This window comes from Electrophorus electricus, unplaced genomic scaffold, assembly GCF_041902795.1.
Source record: "Electrophorus electricus isolate QZ-2024a unplaced genomic scaffold, ASM4190279v1 Scaffold101, whole genome shotgun sequence".
NCBI classification, from domain to species: Eukaryota; Metazoa; Chordata; class Actinopteri; order Gymnotiformes; family Gymnotidae; genus Electrophorus; species Electrophorus electricus.
In genome coordinates this window covers 191,923-211,157 of record NW_027658383.1, presented here as the reverse complement: position 1 = coordinate 211,157, position 19,235 = coordinate 191,923, and the positions used below count along the sequence as shown (strand labels likewise).

Below are 19,235 nucleotides of genomic sequence, written 5' to 3'. Positions count from 1 at the left end.
AAAGAAATGACAGGTCTTCTCTCTGACTAGTCACTGATGTGTCTGAAAATAAGTATAGTTTACTAAGCAAGTCTTTACTAAATAAATAAATCTTTATTTATTTATCTTTGATCCATGTTTATTCAGTGAATACATGGTAATATTTTACATTTCCCTTGTTCAAGATTATTGAAACTGATATTGAAGGCCTTGCATAGTGTGTCTCTAAAAGAGCAACTTTGTTAAAGAGTAGCTTCTCGTCTTCTATTAATATAAGCTCCTGGCTGCACCCACAAATGCTGCTCTCTCAGGCTCAAGTGGTGATCTTCAGCTGGGTCCTGCCTGAGACACCCAGCAGATGCAGCAGGACTAGAGCAGGTGAAGGGTACTGTGGAGAGACAGGCTGAGGGGATGGAGATGGACATTCTTCTCCACACACATCAGTTCCTCCTCTTATCCTAAGAGACACTGATGAGCCAGTATATCCAGGGCTTTCTCCTCTTCTGGGGTTTGTGTGGATATCACTCCCCACTGCTCAGTGTGAACTGCCTGCACTTAATCTCTGCACAATATCATCACACTGCTTCTTTCTCTGTTACACAAACTAACAGTTTTGTTCAGTTTCCTCCACAGGAATATGGAACTCCATGATTATAAAATTGTATTCACCCTTCTGTGATGTTTAACAGGTTAAGGAGGATGCGGGGACGAGGCACGTTAAACATAACATACATTTTAATCATAAGCACAACTCAACACACACAAACACACTACATATGTCAAACACCGACAACCTTGACGATACGACACGAGACTTATATACACTCATGACAATTACACACAACAAGGATCAGGTGCACAACACAAGAGGGCGTGGCAATACGGACAGACACGCACACGCACACATTTGAGGGGTTAGGGGCTGTACCATGACACTTCTGTCTGTCCTCCAATACTTTAGTGTCTGAATCAGTGGCTGTTTATACTGTTAGTGTCTTTGATCAGTTTATAGTAAATCAGTTTGCACTGTCAATGTATTGTTTGCCTGTTGACTTGTGGGACTGTTTCCAAACTTAGTGAGCAGTGGAGCTAACAAAGAAGCAGTTTTAATTTGTTTATTTTCTTGTTAACAGTGCTCTGAATTAACACACCTCACACACAGTGTGTCACCCCCCCCCCCCCCCAACACCACACATTGTAACTTTTTGTGTGTGTGGTTGTGTGGGGGTGAGGCAGTGTGATTGTGATTATGTGTTTGCATTTGTGTAAGCATGTGTGTGCGCACATGCTCATTAGCATAGGGTGTGTGTGCGTGTACTGATCTGTAAATGTGAGGGGTTTTTCTCCTTCTCTCTGCAGGCTGGATAACTGCAGTATTACAGATGAAGGCTGTGCTGCTCTGGCTTCAGCTCTGAGGTCAAACCCCTCATCACACCTGAGAGAGCTGAATCTGAACCACAATAAACCAGGTGACTCAGGAGTGAAGCAGCTCTCTGCTCTACTGGAGGATCCACACTGTAAACTGGAGAAACTACAGTGAGTTACTGATTTACTGTCTCTTTATATACACACACACACACACACACACACACACACAAGCACACATACATACACATACAGTCAAACCCAATATCCTCGCACACATATGCGCACACTCAATATCATCAGTCAGTATCCTCAAACACACACGCACAAATACACACTGTCATTAAGCTCTCTCTCTCCCTCTCTCTCTCACACACACAAACACACAGTCAGTATCCTCTCACGTGTACACATTCAGTATCCACACACACACACATGCACACACAAACATGGAGTCAATATCCCCACACACACAAATACATACACACAGATATAATTGCTATTACCCTCTTCCTCTTTCTGACACACACATTCCATCACTGTATTAATTAGATTCACATTTACTCACTCACACACTCACTCACTCATTCTCTCTATATACACACACACCATCACTGCATCACTATCACAACATGTGTATGTATACTGATCTGTAAGTGTGAGGAATTTCTCCTTCTCTCTACAGGCTGTATAACTGCAGTATTACAGATCAAGGTTGTGCTGCTCTGGCTTCAGCTCTGAGGTCAAACCCCTCATCAATCCTGAGAGAGCTGAACCTGAACCTCAATAAACCAGGAGATTCAGGAGTGAAGCAGCTTTCTGCTCTACAGAAGGATCCACACTGTAAACTGGAGAAACTACAGTGAGTTACTGACTTACTCGCTCTCTCTCACATACACACACGCACACATACACAGTGGGTGTCCTCTCACTCTCTCTCACAAACACACACACACGCTGTCAGTATCCTCACACACACAGTCATTATCCTCTCTCACTCACACACAGGCACACACACACACACACACACACACACACACCCACACACACACACACACACACACACACACAGTCAGAATCCTCTCACCCCCTACACACATTGTCATTATACTCTTTCTCTCTCTCTCTCTCTCTCTCTCTCTCTCTCTCTCTCTCTCTCCCACACACACACACACACACACACACACACACAAACACATATAATTGCTTTTACCCCCTTCCTCTTTCTGACACACACATACCATCATTGTATTAATTAGCTTCACATTTACTCACTCACTCACTCACTCACTCATTCTTTCTATATACACACTATCACTGTATCACTATCACAACATGTATTGTGTGTGTTTGCACATATGTACTGATCTGTAAGTGTGAGGAATTTTTCTCCTTCTCTCTGCAGGCTGGTTAACTGCAGTATTACAGATAAAGGTTGTGCTGCTCTGGCTTCAGCTCTGAGGTCAAACCCCTCATCACATCTGAGAGAGCTGAATCTGAACTCCAATAAACCAGGAGACTCAGGAGTGAAGCAGCTCTCTGCTCTACTGGAGAATCCACACTGTAAACTGGAGAAACTACAGTGAGTTACTGACTTGCTCTCTCTCACATACACACAGGCACACACAGACACACACACAGTCAATATCTTCTCACTCTCACACGCAAGCACACACACATACACAGCATGAGAGGATGTTGTCAGTATCCTCTCACACACACTGTCAGTATCCTCACACACACACACACACACACACACACACACACACACACTCAATATCATCACACTCACAGTCAGTATCCTCATACACACGCGCGCGCACACACACATACCATCAGAATCCTCTCACACACACACACACAGTCATTATCCTCTCTCAATGACACACACACACACCTTTCCGTAACACCCCTCCCCATACACAAACAACAAAACATGCCCAAAACTTCAACATCTGGAAAGAGCATCTGCCACTACATTTTCTGAACCCTTTTTATGTTTGATGTCAATATTAAACACTTGTTTAATCAGAGACCAACGCATTAAGCGTTGATTGGCATTAGCCATATTCTGCAAGAACACGAGCGGATTGTGATCAGTGTATATGGTAATGGGGCCCGGACGACCACCAAGGTACACCTCAAAATGTTGTAACACTAGGAGGAGCGCAAGGGCCTCCTTCTCAGTAGTGCTATAGGCCAGCTGATGTTTCACAAACTTTCTAGAAAAATTACAAATAGGGTGATCTAGACCTTGTGAGTCCTCTTGCAGGAGGACAGCACCGGCTCCACTACCACTGGCATCTACCTCAAGTGTAAAAGGACGAGTAAAATCAGCGGTTGCTAGAACAGGAGTGCTGAATCAGCTTTCACTGAGTCAAATGCATCTTGACAGGGTTGTGACCATTCAAAAAGGGTGGTGTCACAAAGCAAATTTGTGAGGGGTTAAACAACATCAGAGAAGTTCCTACAAAAGCAACGATAAAAACCTGCCATGCCCAAAAAGCGTCGGAGTTGTCTTTTCATCTCTGGGGCAGGAAAAGACTTGATTGCTTGTACTTTGGCATCAATAGGACGCACACTACCACAACCCACCAGTTTCCCCAAGTAGGCAACCTCACTCTTACCAAAATCACATTTTTCAAGATTAAGCACAATGGAGGCATCCAATAGCTTCTTAAAAACAAGATCAAGCAACTGCACATGTTGTTCCCAAGTTTTGGTATACACAACCACATCATCCAAACAGACTTCACAGTTAGGCACGTCATCTAAAATCATAATCATCAAACGCTGAAAGGTAGAAGGGCATTTTAAGACTGAAAGGCATTACCGTCTATTGTAGAAAACAGTCAGGGGTAGCAAATGCCAAAATGTCAGATGCATGAGAGGTTAATGGAGCTTGCTAATATCCCTAAAGTAAATCAAGCTTACTTACAAATCTAGCTGAACCCCACCTTATCCACACAATCCTCCATTCTAGGCATTGGGAAGGAACCAGAAACAATAACTGCATTAATTTTTCTGTAGTCAGTGTAGAAGCGGTATGTGCCATCTGGTTTTAGCACCAGAAAGCATGGGGAACACCAGGCACTAACACTAGGGATAGCAAGATGATTTTCTAACAAATACTTGGTTTCTTGATTTAGCAATGTACATTTCTGGGGATTGGTGTGATATGGGTGTTGTCTAATGGGTGAATGAGAATCAACATCAATGTCATGCTGAAGGACAGTTGTACGAGTGGAAACGTCTGAAAATAATGTGAGGTATTTCTGAATGAGACTGCTGATGAGAGTGCTCTGGGTGAAGACTTAGACTCAAGGGGCTCATCGTCATTGGAGTTTCCTGATTCCATTTCCAACCCCAAAAGTGGGATCCTCGTGGAGGGACTCCTTCACCTTCATTGAAGAGTACATAAAGCGATCGGAATCCACGTCTGACCGGAGACTACTGTTGTCATAGTTCTCACATTAACAAGGGAGATAACCAGAGACAGGTATGACACATGGGTGGGGTGTGGCAATGAAGACACACACACGTGACGTCAAACAAACAGCGAGGAGTCTAGGAGGAGGGGGCCATGCCATGACAGTGTATATTTATATATGTGACATCTGCTCTGATCTTTGACGTGGGATCCAGTCAGGAGAGTGGAGGGGAGCAAGGTGACTCCCATGATGCTGTGTGCCTGTCACGTCTACAGACCGGAGCATTCCCCGTTTCCCAGGCAACCTAGTAACTTCTGGGGTTTTGTCATTCTCTATGGATGCCTGTCTCCTCCCCTTTGTCTCCAACTGTTTCTGATGTATCCCTGATTATAGTCTTATACAAAAAAAAAACGTTCCTATGTATCTTGTTTGACAGTTATTGTTTCTCCTCGCTTATGGTTAGCTTTTGTTTCTCCTTGTGCCTTCGTTGATATGTGTTTGATAATATGTCTCTCTTGGTTGTTGGTTAGTTCTCGTCGGTCTTTGTTTCGCTTTGTTTTGGTTAGAGTGTGTTTGTCTTTCATTGTGTTTGTGATAAGAACCTGTGTTACACCTAGCTCCTTGCTCCTGTTTTGTTTGTTTACATCTCATTTGTGCTCTCCCTCTGTGTTTGCCGTGTACGCTGCCTTTCCCGTAAATGCTTACCCGGTATTGCTGTCTGTCTTTGATTTTGTTCAGTGTTTGTTTGTTTATTAAAACTAAGTGTTTCTTTATCCTATTTGTCACGATCGTTTTGGTTTTACTTGTTAGTTCCATTTCACGTAACACGCAAGGTGTCGGCACTTCACACGTGTGTTCCTGTTGTTTTTCTATCCTTTATATTTCATTTTGTTAAAATCATGCTATATGGAGCTGTCTTTAATCGTATTAGCTTTTCAAAGCTTCAAATGTGAAGTTTTACATTCATTTTTGTAGACATTTGTTAATCCCAGTTATCTCACTCTTTCTTGCATTATGCACTGGCTCACCGTATCACTGTATGTGACAGTTTCTCTTTCGAAAGCTTGCCTGAACGTTGACATATTTTGACAGTTTTCAGTCTGTTCTGCCTTGCTTTCCTTTATGCAGTTTTCCATGCTTGGTTAAATATGTGGGTTCAGAGCTGGAATAAATAATAACATACCCATTAAAGATGCTCCTACAAGCTGCAGTGTGTCTTTCCATTTTTTATTTTGGTTTATTTATTTTTTTTGGCAACTAATAAGTTAAAAACAATTTGCAGACACTTCAATACTGAACAAAGCAGAATATCCCGATACATTTTTTGATAGTTTACATCAGTGTCCAGGATACATTCCAAGAACAGATCTTAAGCTTTACAGCATTTGGCAGGCGCTCTTATTCAAAGCAAATTACATTTTAAAGCAAATTCTAGCTGGTTATTCATTAATAGGTCTTTGTTATTGCTGTACATCAAAAAAGCTGTAATACCAATAATATACAAGAATCTTTCTAAAAGAGCAAGAATTTGCCTCTCAAAAACAAGACATGCCTCTCTTGTCTGCATCAAAATTTCTGTTTGTCTTAAAAGTCAAATCCTAAAACCTTAGCCGGTTACTTGTGCACAACCAGAATTTTTGATGCACTTTGTTCCTCACTGCACTAGTGCTCTGCATATGTAAAAATGAAGACCCAGAACATGCAAAGATGTCATCAAAATATAGAATAGTTGTTTTGAGGAATCTAAAATCTATGATTGTCAATATTTGTTTATCACAGCATAATCACAGCTGCTAGCTAGTGTAACTAGTTAAGAGTGCATTTTGACCAATATCTACCTAAAGTAAGCTACTTTGAGTGGTTAACTACCTAACCTAGCTATTTCCTTTACTTAGCTATTTTGTCTTGACATGTTTGAATCAAAACAAAATGAAAATCTATCCTGATTGTTTGCTAAATCAATTCTTGATGATTCAGGGTAGCTAGCTAACCTAGTGAATTTAGCCACCTGGCAAAGTGTAAAAGCCATGATTATTAAGGTTGTCTGCCAGATTTAATTAAAAAAAAGAAAGAAACAAGTTCACATGAAATGGGCCTTAATGAAGACATTGCTTTAGCCAAAGAAACAAAAAGTATCAGGGAGATGAGGAAGAAAATATGTTACTTGCAGGTTTGTCAGCATGGGGAGATTTACATGTGGGTTCTTATAATGCGCCACATAAAAAAGTGAACAGAGCTCGAATGATCTGATATTGTTAAGGGACTGAGGGGGCAAAACATTCAATTAATATTAGAAATACAAGAAATTTTATACACATTTACCGTGTATATGTGAATGGTTTATACATTGAAAAAATGCATCAAAAACAAATAAGATGAACAGTTGCATAGCTGGATAGGCCTAATATATTAATGGACAGAACACCGGAGCTTTTTGCCGAAGCAACGTCTGCGCTTGAGAGGAAATAAGATATTTTAACTTACACTAACTATCAATCAAAAGGTCCAGTAATACACAGTCCAGAAGTACATTTTAGTAATGCTAAAACGAGACAGCCGTGTTTATGTCGTCACACCTGGTGTTTGTGACGTCACAGAAAAAGGCTTAACTGGCGTCATGGTTACCATTTTGACAGAGTGCGCACACTGGACAAATCAAACTACGAACTACAAGGATATTCAACAATTGTTATTTCACATTTTCCTGTGGATAAATTGGATTATTGTCAGTTATAGATTTCTCCGATATCAAAGGTAGGCCTAACTATCCTCTTTAAGGCAAACTGGGAAACGTCTATATGAAAAGAATGCACAAAGGAAATAGTTTCCATGTGTTATTTAGATTGAGACGTCGTGTGTTTATATACAAAGCGTATTATTTCTCTTGAAAAGTGCTGGGTTTTGGATTCGTTTCTGATTTCCCTTAAATGCGCAACCCTTTTATCATCGATGGCACGTGCGTTCACTTAAATCAGCGCTTGGTCTAAAAGGAAGAACATCCACATTTATGGCGTTTGTATACTTGTCGGCATCAAAAAGTATCAGCAATGTAGTTTAAGATATATTTGTAATACAACTTGTATTATTTTGTATTTTGATTAAAATTAATTTTCGTTTCACGAAATATCAGTTGTGCTGCGTTTTGACATTGTGTGAAATTATAGGAGTTTTAAGATTATAATCATGAACGTTTTCAGATTCTGTCATTAGAAACACGGTGACTAAAACATGCGTGTTACTTAAATTAACTAATAAATGAAGGAAAGATTGCTTGTAGATGAAACATTAACATTTTTACTTTCAAAAAGTGGTGTGGATAAAAATAGCCATTTAGGAATGTTACAATCTCATTTTCAACCGTAGTGACATGTAGCATCCCCATCATAATTTACGCATATGTCCGTGAACAAATTAAAATTGTTACTTGTGTGCTGATCATTTTAAGAGAATATTGAATAGATTAAGAAAAGTGTCATGGCCCGAGTCCTGCAGGGCAAGGAGCAGAACTCACAGACCTCTCTCGTCCCAGACAAACATTTATTAGACACGAAAGATTAGTAATCAACGGTAACTGCACTCATATGTAACAAACCATTGAATATAGGGACAGGCAGAAACACACACAACGAGTACAACCAGTAAACAATGAACAATAACACTAACACGAACGTGTACACATGTACGATGACCGACATCGAACGAAACACACACAGTTTATAGAGGTATAATTTAATATTTATCTGTAAAGTATTAAAAGATTTAATATATTTTCTGGTTTTCCACAGTGAGATCATCATGAGGGGAACAGGAAGTACAAAGAAGAACTTCTTCCCTGATGTGAAGACCATCCCAGCTCCACAAAAAAGCCCTACAGAGGCAATGGCCAACCCAAATATTTCTCCTTTTCATTTTGTTAATTCACAAAGAGGAGGAAGCAGCCACTATTTCCCAGAAATTTCTGGAGTCCCCCAGAGGAAGCCATATAAACCTCAAGTCTCTCAAAACCTGAGAAAATCTGGCACGGGCACAACATTAGCGGCACTGCTGAAGGCCACCGATGGAAATAATGGTGGAAAGTCAATAGGCAGACTCCTGGATGAAGGTCAGCGATGCAGCAAATCCCGGTTCCCTTCTCTGGTTGTAGAGCCACACACCAAGAGCAGTGCTGTGAGTGTGAAGGCTGATCACACCCCACCAGCTCCATCCATCTCAAGGCTACCCGCCCTCCACCCAAAGCTGGCTGCTCTCAAACAAAAAAGCCCAAAGCCTGCTGTGACCCTGCATGTCCCCCACAAACATGTCAGGGAAGTCCCAGGAAAGGTGCAGGACAAGCACAGTGAGGTGAACTCCACATTTTACACCAGGCCAGAAGTGGGTGAGGTCCTCTACCAGGACCTGGAGAGGCTAACGTCAGCCCGTCAGTGTGCCTCCAAGGTCGAAGCTTCCCAGCACCAGTATGACCTGAGCTGCCACAAACCGCTGCTCATCAGGAGGGCGACCTTACATAAGGTAGAGAGCAGAGCTGCGCGCCCAGCTCCGCCTGCCCCCTCCCTGGTGCCACGTCGCAACCGTGTGCCCCGGCCATGCAAGACTGAGGATAAAAACAAGAGGCAGGACAAGTGCCAGGATGGCCAGGCTGCCTCTAATTCCCCTGGAGCCAAAGAAACAGCTGTCGTGAAGATTTATTTCTCTCTGTTGTTAACAGGGAGAAGGAACTGTGGGCTTGACCAGTTGGGACAACAGACAGGTGAGCATAGGGGCATCAATGGGTTAAAAAAAATGACTTCTTTTGACATTTATTTCACCATCGAATACTAGAGTATTGAGTATTGAGTCAGATTTGTTTTATTTGTCTGTTGTGTCTCAGCACCTGCTCCAGTGCATGTGAAATGAATGGACTTCACCTGCTCTGTAGATGACCACAGTCAGTTGCCTTACAGCCTTTGTAAGCAACAGAAACCTTCAGGGCCGTGTTCGCACATTTGCTCTCCAACCTGAGATTGTCTGACATCCAGCATTCCTGACACTTATTACTTCCTGAGAGAGAAAAAAATAAATAAAAAAATCTTTAAATAAATGCAATTTTAAATGTATGCAGAGATGTTTTTCTGTGATATTTCTGTTTCAGTTATCTTGAGTGTGTGTAAAAATGGGTGTAAGTTTGTTATCTTTCTTCACAACTGCTTCCTCTCCAACATACATATACTTGTGTTCTTCTTTCTACTGGACAAATACAACACACATTACATTTACTTTGACTTAAAGCACAAAGTTACACATTTGACTCTTGGTCTCTTCTGATTCAGCAAACACCAGTTCTCTCTCTCTGAACTGGCCTATAGCACTATTGAGAAGGAGGCCCTTGCGCTCCTCCTAGTGTTACAACATTTTGAGGTGTACCTTGGTGGTCTTCCGGGCCCCATTACCATATACACTGATCACAATCCGCTCGTGTTCTTGCAGAATATGGCTAATGCCAATCAACGCTTAATGCGTTGGTCTCTGATTAAACAAGTGTTTAATATTGACATCAAACATAAAAAGGGTTCAGAAAATGTAGTGGCAGATGCTCTTTCCAGATGTTGAAATTTTGGGCATGTTTTGTTGTTTGTGTATGGGGAGGGGTGTTACGGAAAGGTGTGTGTGTGTGTGTGTGTGTGTGTGTGTGTGTGTGTGTGTGTGTGTGTGTGTGTGTGTGTGTGTGTGTGTGTGTGTATGTGTATGTGTTCTAGATCCACTGCCAGGATTTCCAACATTTTTGAGTCTATGTACTAAAATGATGTGATCTATATTGTCAAATGCTGCACTCAGATCAAGTAATACAAGCAAAGAGACATAATCCTGGTCAGAAGCCAACAACAGGTTATTAACTACTTTAATTTGTGCTGTCTCTGTACTATGATTAGGCCTAAACACTGACTGAAAGCCTACATTTTTAGTAAAGGTTCAGTTACTTCGGGTAGGATTTCCTTATGAAACGTGTGAGAGCAGAATATTTCTTAGTAGATGTGCAATTGTACTAAAAAGAAATATAGCATTATTTTAGTTATTTTCTATGAGGTTTGAGAGATAAGATGTTGGAGTGTTAATAAGTGCTATTCTATGGAAGGCTCTCCTTCCATGCAAGCTGGAAGACTACAAGCTTAGTGTGGCACCATTTATGTTCTATTTTTCGAGTGTTGTACAAATTTTTGCCCCTAATTTTTTTTTATTCTTAAGTGGAGCAACAGCAAAACTGGCCTAAGATCAGTGAAACAATGTTGAACTTTTTCTTTAGAGATGCATTTGAGATGTGGTACATTAATTTGTCCACCAGAGGGAGATGTATTACTGTAGATGTTTTAAAGGGCCAAAGTGTCAATAAATGTTATCAACTTGAGTACAAAAGATTATAGTGTATATATAAAGTAAAGTATATATAAATACATTCAATACACTAACACCAATAATACATTATTAATAATATGAACACTGCTAACATTATCGGAATAAAAAGTGATGTGTAAATATTTCCATCTTTCTATATTTTGGTGAGTTACTGTACAACTTTCTTACAGGAAGTTGGTAGGTCTGGATGGGTTCTCCATCTTGGTCATAAGTAAATGTTCCAAGAGGTTTTCCTTCCTCGTTTTCATGTGTCAGTGCCTGGAAGAGCAGGAGTGTATAAAAATGATGAGTGCGGATGAGTCTCTGGCGAACGAGCTGAATACATTCTTTGCTCGCTTCGAGGCTACATCTAGCAGCGCTAATGGTAGCAGCACAAATGCTAACGGCGCTAGTGCTAACAGCGCTAGTGCTAACAGCGCCAATGCTAACAGCGCTAATGCTAACGGCGCTAGTGCTAACAGCGCTAGTGCTAACAGCGCTAATGCTAACGGCGCTAGTGCTAATGGCACTATCGGCGCAGCCAATGGCACATGCGCGGGGCCCACCATAGAACAGCGCCCTCTCATCATCACGGAGAGTGACGTGAGGAGAGTGTTTAAAAGGGTGAATACCAGGAAGGCGATGGGACCAGACGGTATCTGCGGGAGGGTCCTCAAAGCCTGCGCAGATCAGCTAGCCCCGGTATTCACCGACATCTTCAATCTCTCCCTGACGCTCGGTATTGTCCCGTCCAGCTTCAAGCGGTCCACCATCGTCCCCGTCCCGAAGAAACCTTGACCCTCCTCCGACCTCAATGACTACCGCCCTGTCGCCCTCACATCAGTCGTGATGAAGTGCTTTGAAAAGCTAGTCAGAGACTTCATCACATCTTCATTGCCAGCCTCCATGGACCCACTGCAGTTTGCATATCGCCACAACCGCTCCACTGACGATGCGATTGCACATCTGCTCCACACTACACTGACTCACCTGGACGAAGGGAGGGGAAATTATGTTAAAATACTATTTGTCGACTACAGTTCAGCATTCAACACTATCATCCCCTCCCTACTCACTACTAAGTTGGGAGATCTAGGACTGCATACATCCCTGTGCGACTGGATCTCCAACTTCCTAACAGACAGACCACAATCAGTACGGGTGGGCAACTGCTCCTCAACCACCCTCACCCTCAGCACTGGAGCTCCTCAGGGTTGTGTCCTAAGCCCCCTGCTCTACTCACTGTACACCTACGACTGCACAGCCACTTCCAGCTCTAACATCATTGTCAAGTTTGCTGACGACACCGTTGTCGTGGGTCAGATCTCGGACAACGACGAGAGGGCCTACCTGGAGGAGATTAAACACCTGGAAAACTGGTGCCAGGAAAATAATCTCCTCCTAAACGTCAGTTAGACAAAGGAGCTGATCGTGGATTGCAGCAAGAAGCAGGAGCGGCACTACCAACCTGTGAGGATCAGTGGGACCACGGTGGAGAGAGTAGATAGTTTCAGGTACCTTGGTGTTCACATCTCGCAGGACCTGTCCTGGTCCCGCCATACCAGCTCCCTGGCAAAGAAGGCTCGTCAGCGTCTTTACCACCTCAGACGCCTAAGGGACTTCAGACTGCCCTCCAAGGTACTGTGGAACTTCTACACCTGCACTATCGAGAGCATCCTCACGGGGAACATCACAGTCTGGTTTGGGAATAGCACCAAGCAGGACAGACAAGCACTCCAAAGGGTAGCGCGTTCAGCAGAGCGCATCACTCACTCGGAACTTCCTGACCTGCAGACCATCTACTACAAGCGGTGCCAGACCAAGGCCAGGAAAATTGTGATGGACCCCACCCATCCCAACAATACACTCTTCTCTCTGTCGAGGTCAGGGAGGCGCTTCCGCTCCCTGAAGACCAAGACAGAGAGGCTGAAGAGGAGCTTCTTCCCACAGGCCATTCGGGCCCTGAATCAGGGAAACTGATAAACTGTGGGGACCACCACCACCACCATGTAACATGACTGTATATCTGTACATCTGTATATATAGATTTAGATTTATACTCAATTACCCTGTTACACAACAACTGTAGATATGGTATTATACAAAATGGATCTGTACATTCTGTAGATTGTGTACATATATACCCAACCATATACATTGTACATTGTGTATATAATCATAATATACATATATTGTACATACATTGTTAATATATTTTTGTACATACATAGAATATATATATTTATCTGCATATATATATATTTTTCTCTATGTACCCCTGTTTCTCTTGCTCAGTTTAGACAGAGCACTCTCCACCATTTCACTGCGTGTTATACTGTGTATGACTATGTATGTGACGAATAAACCGAACTTGAACTTGAACTTGAACTTGAAATGTGAAAACATTACACCCTGGAACCCCTTAAAAAGGAGCAGCTCTATCACGAGATGACAGGGCAACTTATTAATTAAATAATTTGGTGTTGTGTGTGTGCGGGTGTGTGTGTGTGTGTTTTTCACGACTCACATGAACGGTGAAGTCCTTTGGAGCAATGTTGATGTGTCCAGTGGATGACAAGTTATGAGGGATGTGTTCCAAGGTAATGTGAGTAATCTTTGGGGACCACGGAATGCCCAACACTTAACAGGGTAGGTCCCAGGCTGCAGAGAGAGAGAGAGAGAGAGAGAGAGAGAGAGAGAGAGAGAGAGAGAGAGAGAGAGAGAGAGAGAGAGAGAGAGAGAGAGAGAGAGAGAGAGAGAGAGAGAGAGAGAGAGAGAGAGAGAGAGAGAGAGAGAGAGAAGAATTTTGAAACAGTGGGTTTATTACCAGTATTAACAGTTTATGTTCTAGCACATAGGAGGCATCCAATAAACGTGTATGGTTTCATTCCTGCATTTACTCTTCAGCCAGTGAGAGTACTCACAACCAGAGGGGCTCGGACAGGTGTGTGAACGTGTGTGCAATCAATCAGTGACTAAGGAGAACCAGTCCCGTGCTCCAGTAAAAAAAAATAACACACCCATCACTAAAGTCCCTGTCAACTACACATGTCACTAACATGCCAGTTATCAAAACATTTCTTACCAATATATCTGCTGTCATTTCCTAACTGCTACCAGCAGACCTGTCAGCTTACACTGCATCGTTACATGTGCATTTCTGTCATTGTGTCTTTTGTGTATTGAGTACAAATGTTTTTTTACCCACACAGGAGCTCGGACATGAGATGATTTGATATGTAGTGACTCAGAAATGCAGACTCACCGAAAAGCAGCAAGAGGAGGAAGAGGAAGATAGCCTTCCTCACATATGCAGTGTGTCTGTGGAGAGACAGAGGGAGAACATAGCAATGCAGAGTACAATACAGAGTATATGCACAAACACAAACTTACCTGCTGAGCAGAAAAACATCAAGCAGAGAGATTCCAGAGGTCAGGCTGTGCCATGCTGTTCCCAGCCACCAGTAGAGCAATGCAAAGGCATGAGCTAAACAAACAAACAATACATCATTAAAACAAGTGATAATGATGCTTTGTCCGTAGTAAACACAGAATGCAGCAGAAAGTAAACATTTTATGAAAACATGGGACATGTTGATTCTACTGCAGTACTAATTTACTACTGCTTTAGTATTTTTTTAGTATAACTATAGTATAGTTTTAGAATAGCTTTAGTATAGCATTAATGCCACTTTAACACTGCTTTAGTAACAGTTCAATGAAGTACAATGAAGCAAATTCAATTGGACCGGGGGAGTTGGAGATGGAATTTAAGTATTTGGTGCATATAAGGTCTATGATGAGTATTAAGTAAATGAATTGATGTATTGACAATATGCTTAAAAAGTTTATTACAGCAATACTAATTTAGTACATACATGCCTATAATACATACAGACTTTCATAAATGTGTGTGTGTGTGTGTAAGAAAAAACAATGATTATAGCTTGTCATGAACTGGTTATAAACAGTTGAATATGACATCAGCACTGACCTGTAAATTCATCCTGCCTGATGAGCTCACTGGTGTATGGGCCATGTGATTGGGTAAGGCTGCCAGCATGGCTTCAGGTGTTCAGGTGCCTTCCTCTGGAGAGAAACAGAGACAGAAACAGAGAAAGAGGAAGAGACAGTGAAAGAGAGGCTGATGTACACCAAATACACATGCACTCTTACACATATGTACACACATGTATGCACACACACCTGAAGGGTGTCTCTTTGTAAGAGATTGGTCGAGTAGATCCATTAGAACAGGTTCCTGCAGTGTCGTTATCGTGGCGTTAGTACCAACTTGTTAGTAAATGTACACTGCGCCTTGACATCTCTGCGTGTCAATTAATCAGTGAGTCAATGGGTCATTTAAAAGGATCTAATGTTCTCATTTATTCATATATGCTTTCAAGGAATATAGGCATGAAGTTCCATCTGAATGTTACATTAATGAATAGGACATACACTAAAATTTACTTACTAAATACTTCAATGTTATTTAAATAACATGGGACTCAGACTCTTTCTATAGTCTTTTGCTGCGATTCATGAATGGCTTCTCTGCGGGTTGACCAAGTGTTGTTTTCCTAGATAATAATCTAGTCCTGGACTAATGCGGAACTAAATTGCAGTGTCATCTCTGAAGCACATCCCTAATGGACAAGGCTGTAATTGTCAAAGTGACAATAAATAATACATGCAAATAACAGAATCAAAAGGCATCAGCTAAATGCCATTAATGTAAATAATTAGCCTTTGTGGTTGAATATATTTGTTGATATTCTATGTGTCCTGCTTATAGTGCTGTAATTTACCTCTTTGTGTCATTTTCTTAGAACATACATAAAACAACATACCCAAGCAACTGCATATCAAGTATGGTCATCGAACCTGTACCTGTACATAAATCAAACAATAAATATCTGTAAGGCTCGGTGCAGGCCGATGGCCCTCCGGCCACCAGAGGGAGGCCTCGACTTAGTCATACCACTAATCAGACTTAACGCCCAACAGCTGGGCTAGGCCTATATAAGCCCAGTGACCTAGTCACTCAGTGCTGGGTTTTTGCCAAAGTTCTGAGCAAAGCTCCTAGCTGCTACCTTCAGGTATTGAGGTCTGTGAGCCCTTGTGATACACCTCACTTCTGTGCTGCAATGGTGTCTGTGTTTTTACGCATCCCTTCCCATCTCCAGTTTTCCCCCTCTAATCTGTCTCCCTTCCAAGGCTCCCCTTAGCCATCAGAATACTGATGTTATATATATATAATGTGTATAATGTAGGAAGATATGCTGCTGCATGAAAGTACACATTGCTGGTATGTATACTTTGAATGGATATTGCATCAACACTATTAAAAATATGTTAAAGTAGCATAATAAGCACGGCTCAAAATGATTTTCCTATAGAGTGCTTCTCAGAGGTTTATCATACAGCTTGAAGGCACTTGGTTATCAGATCAAATTTGAAAAAACTCTACTGTGCCAGTTTTTTAAAAAAAATCTATTTATATTGAAGTCCTACTTTTAATGGGGTTTAAATGCTCACTCATACAGAGAACGTATGATTACTATATCTATGAATTTTCCCATAATGCCAAATCAGTTCCACTACCACCAAAGAGTGACAGCCTTTGACTTTCACAGCTGTAAGATTTGGCAATTTCTACTGTACTATTTTTTTTCTTTTTTTCTTTTTTCAAAAACCAGTATTAAAATACTAATGTGGTTAATGGGGCTTAGAGACAGTTATCTATAAATTACTTATTTTAAGTAATGTGGTCATTTACATAATGTTCTATAGGTCTATGCAGTCTTTAAAATCAGCTTTGGGTAATTATGTTTGGTGTCATTTGTGACTTTCTAAAACATAACTCATTACATAGCTGATAAAGTTTTTTTTTCCCTGATTATCAACCAGCAGAAGAGAACTGGTGTTTGCTGAATCAGAAGAGACCAAGAGTCAGATGTGTAACTTTGTGCTTTAAGTCAAAGTAAATGTAATGTGTGTTGTATTTGTCCAGTAGAAAGAAGAACACAAGTATATGTATGTTGGAGAGGAAGCAGTTGTGAAGAAAGATAACAAACGTACACCCATTTTTAAACACACTCAAGATAACTGAAAAAGAAATATCACAGAAAAACATCTCGGCATACATTTAAAATTGCATTTATTTAAAGATTTTATTTATTTTTTTCTCTCTCAGGAAGTAATAAGTGTCAGGAATTCTGGATGTCAGACAATCTCAGGTGGGAGAGCAAATGTGCAAACATGGCCCTGAAGGTTTCTGTTGCTTACAAAGGCTGTAAGGCAACTGACCGTGGTCATCTACAGAGCAGGTGAAGTCCATTCATTTCACATGCACTGGTGCAGGTGCTGAGACACAACAGACAAATAAAACAAATCTGACTCAATACTCAATACTCTAGTATTCGATGGTGAAATAAATGTCAAACGAAGTCATTTTTTTTAACCCATTGATGCCCCTATGCTCACCTGTCTGTTGTCCCAACTGGTCAAGCCCACAGTTCCTTCTCCCTGTTAACAACAGAGAGAAATAAATCTTCACGACAGATGTTTCTTTGGCTCCAGGGGAAGTAGAGGCAGCCTGGCCATCCTGGCACTTGTCCTGCCTCTTGTTTTTATCCTCAGTCTTGCATGGCCGGGGCACATGGTTGCGACGTGGCACCAGGGAGGGGGCAGGCGGAGCTGGGCGCGCAGCTCTGCTCTCTACCTTATGTAAGGTCGCCCTCCTGATGAGCAGCGGTTTGTGGCAGCTCAGGTCATACTGGTGCTGGGAAGCTTCGACCTTGGAGGCACACTGACGGGCTGACGTTAGCCTCTCCAGGTCCTGGTAGAGGACCTCACCCACTTCTGGCCTGGTGTAAAATGTGGAGTTCACCTCACTGTGCTTGTCCTGCACCTTTCCTGGGACTTCCCTGACATGTTTGTGGGGGACATGCAGGGTCACAGCAGGCTTTGGGCTTTTTTGTTTGAGAGCAGCCAGCTTTGGGTGGAGGGCGGGTAGCCTTGAGATGGATGGAGCTGGTGGGGTGTGATCAGCCTTCACACTCACAGCACTGCTCTTGGTGTGTGGCTCTACAACCAGAGAAGGGAACCGGGATTTGCTGCATCGCTGACCTTCATCCAGGAGTCTGCCTATTGACTTTCCACCATTATTTCCATCGGTGGCCTTCAGCAGTGCCGCTAATGTTGTGCCCGTGCCAGATTTTCTCAGGTTTTGAGAGACTTGAGGTTTATATGGCTTCCTCTGGGGGACTCCAGAAATTTCTGGGAAATAGTGGCTGCTTCCTCCTCTTTGCGAATTAACAAAATGAAAAGGAGAAATATTTGGGTTGGCCATTGCCTCTTTTTTGTGGCTTTTTTGTGGAGCTGGGATGGTCTTCACATCAGGGAAGAAGTTCTTCTTTGTACTTCCTGTTCCCCTCATGATGATCTCACTGGGGAAAACCAGAAAATATATTAAATCTTTTAATACTTTACAGATAAATATTAAATTATACCTCTATAAACTGTGTGTGTTTCGTTCGATGTCGGTCATCGTACATGTGTACAGGTTCGTGTTAGTGTTATTGTTCATTGTTTACTGGTTGTACTCGTTGTGTGTGTTTCTGCCTGTCCCTATATTCAATGGTTTGTTACATATGAGTGCAGTTACCGTTGATTACTAATCTTTCGTGTCTAATAAATGTTTGTCTGGGACGAGAGAGGTCTGTGAGTTCTGCTCCTTGCCCTGCAGGACTCGGGCCATGACACTTTTCTTAATCTATTCAATATTCTCTTAAAATGATCAGCACACAAGTAACAATTTTAATTTGTTCACGGACATATGCGTAAATTATGATGGGGATGCTACATGTCACTACGGTTGAAAATGAGATTGTAACATTCCTAAATGGCTATTTTTATCCACACCACTTTTTGAAAGTAAAAATGTTAATGTTTCATCTTCAAGCAATCTTTCCTTCATTTATTAGTTAATTTAAGTAACGCGCATGTTTTAGTCACCGTGTTTCTAATGACAGAATCTGAAAACGTTCATGATTATAATCTGAAAACTCCTATAATTTCACACAATGTCAA

At 41.7% G+C, this 19,235-nt stretch overlaps 2 protein-coding genes across 2 annotated transcripts in view; one reads left to right on the top strand and one right to left on the bottom strand.

The window, feature by feature from the left end:
• The window catches only part of LOC145653983 (ribonuclease inhibitor-like), a gene marked incomplete at its 5' end in the record, with an annotated part of 52,093 nt that extends 46,132 nt beyond the window's left edge, over window positions 1–5,961 (top strand). Inside the window, 3 exons of the mRNA XM_081708665.1 lie at window positions 1,339–1,515; window positions 2,030–2,206; window positions 2,750–5,961. Of these exons, the coding sequence (XP_081564791.1) occupies window positions 1,339–1,515; window positions 2,030–2,206; window positions 2,750–2,930 (535 nt within the window). The remainder of the gene's footprint in view (window positions 1–1,338; window positions 1,516–2,029; window positions 2,207–2,749) is intronic.
• An 11,382-nt stretch (window positions 5,962–17,343) lies between these two features.
• On the bottom strand, window positions 17,344–18,495 carry LOC145653989 (uncharacterized). Its single transcript, XM_081708666.1, has 2 exons — window positions 17,628–18,495; window positions 17,344–17,507 (listed from the first exon to the last, which is right to left on the bottom strand). Exons 1-2 carry the CDS (start codon window positions 18,493–18,495, stop codon window positions 17,482–17,484), a joined length of 894 nt encoding a protein of 297 aa, XP_081564792.1. The 3' UTR covers window positions 17,344–17,481.
• Window positions 18,496–19,235: the final 740 nt, after the last annotated feature.

Excerpts from the sequence above, each read along its gene's own strand:
- LOC145653989 (XM_081708666.1), bottom strand. The coding sequence starts at position 18,495 with ATGGCCAACCCAAATATTTCTCCTTTTCATTTTGTTAATTCGCAAAGA. Across the intron at positions 17,508-17,627 it reads CCAGTTGGGACAACAGACAG|CACCTGCACCAGTGCATGTG; the intron begins GTGAGCATAGGG and ends GTTGTGTCTCAG.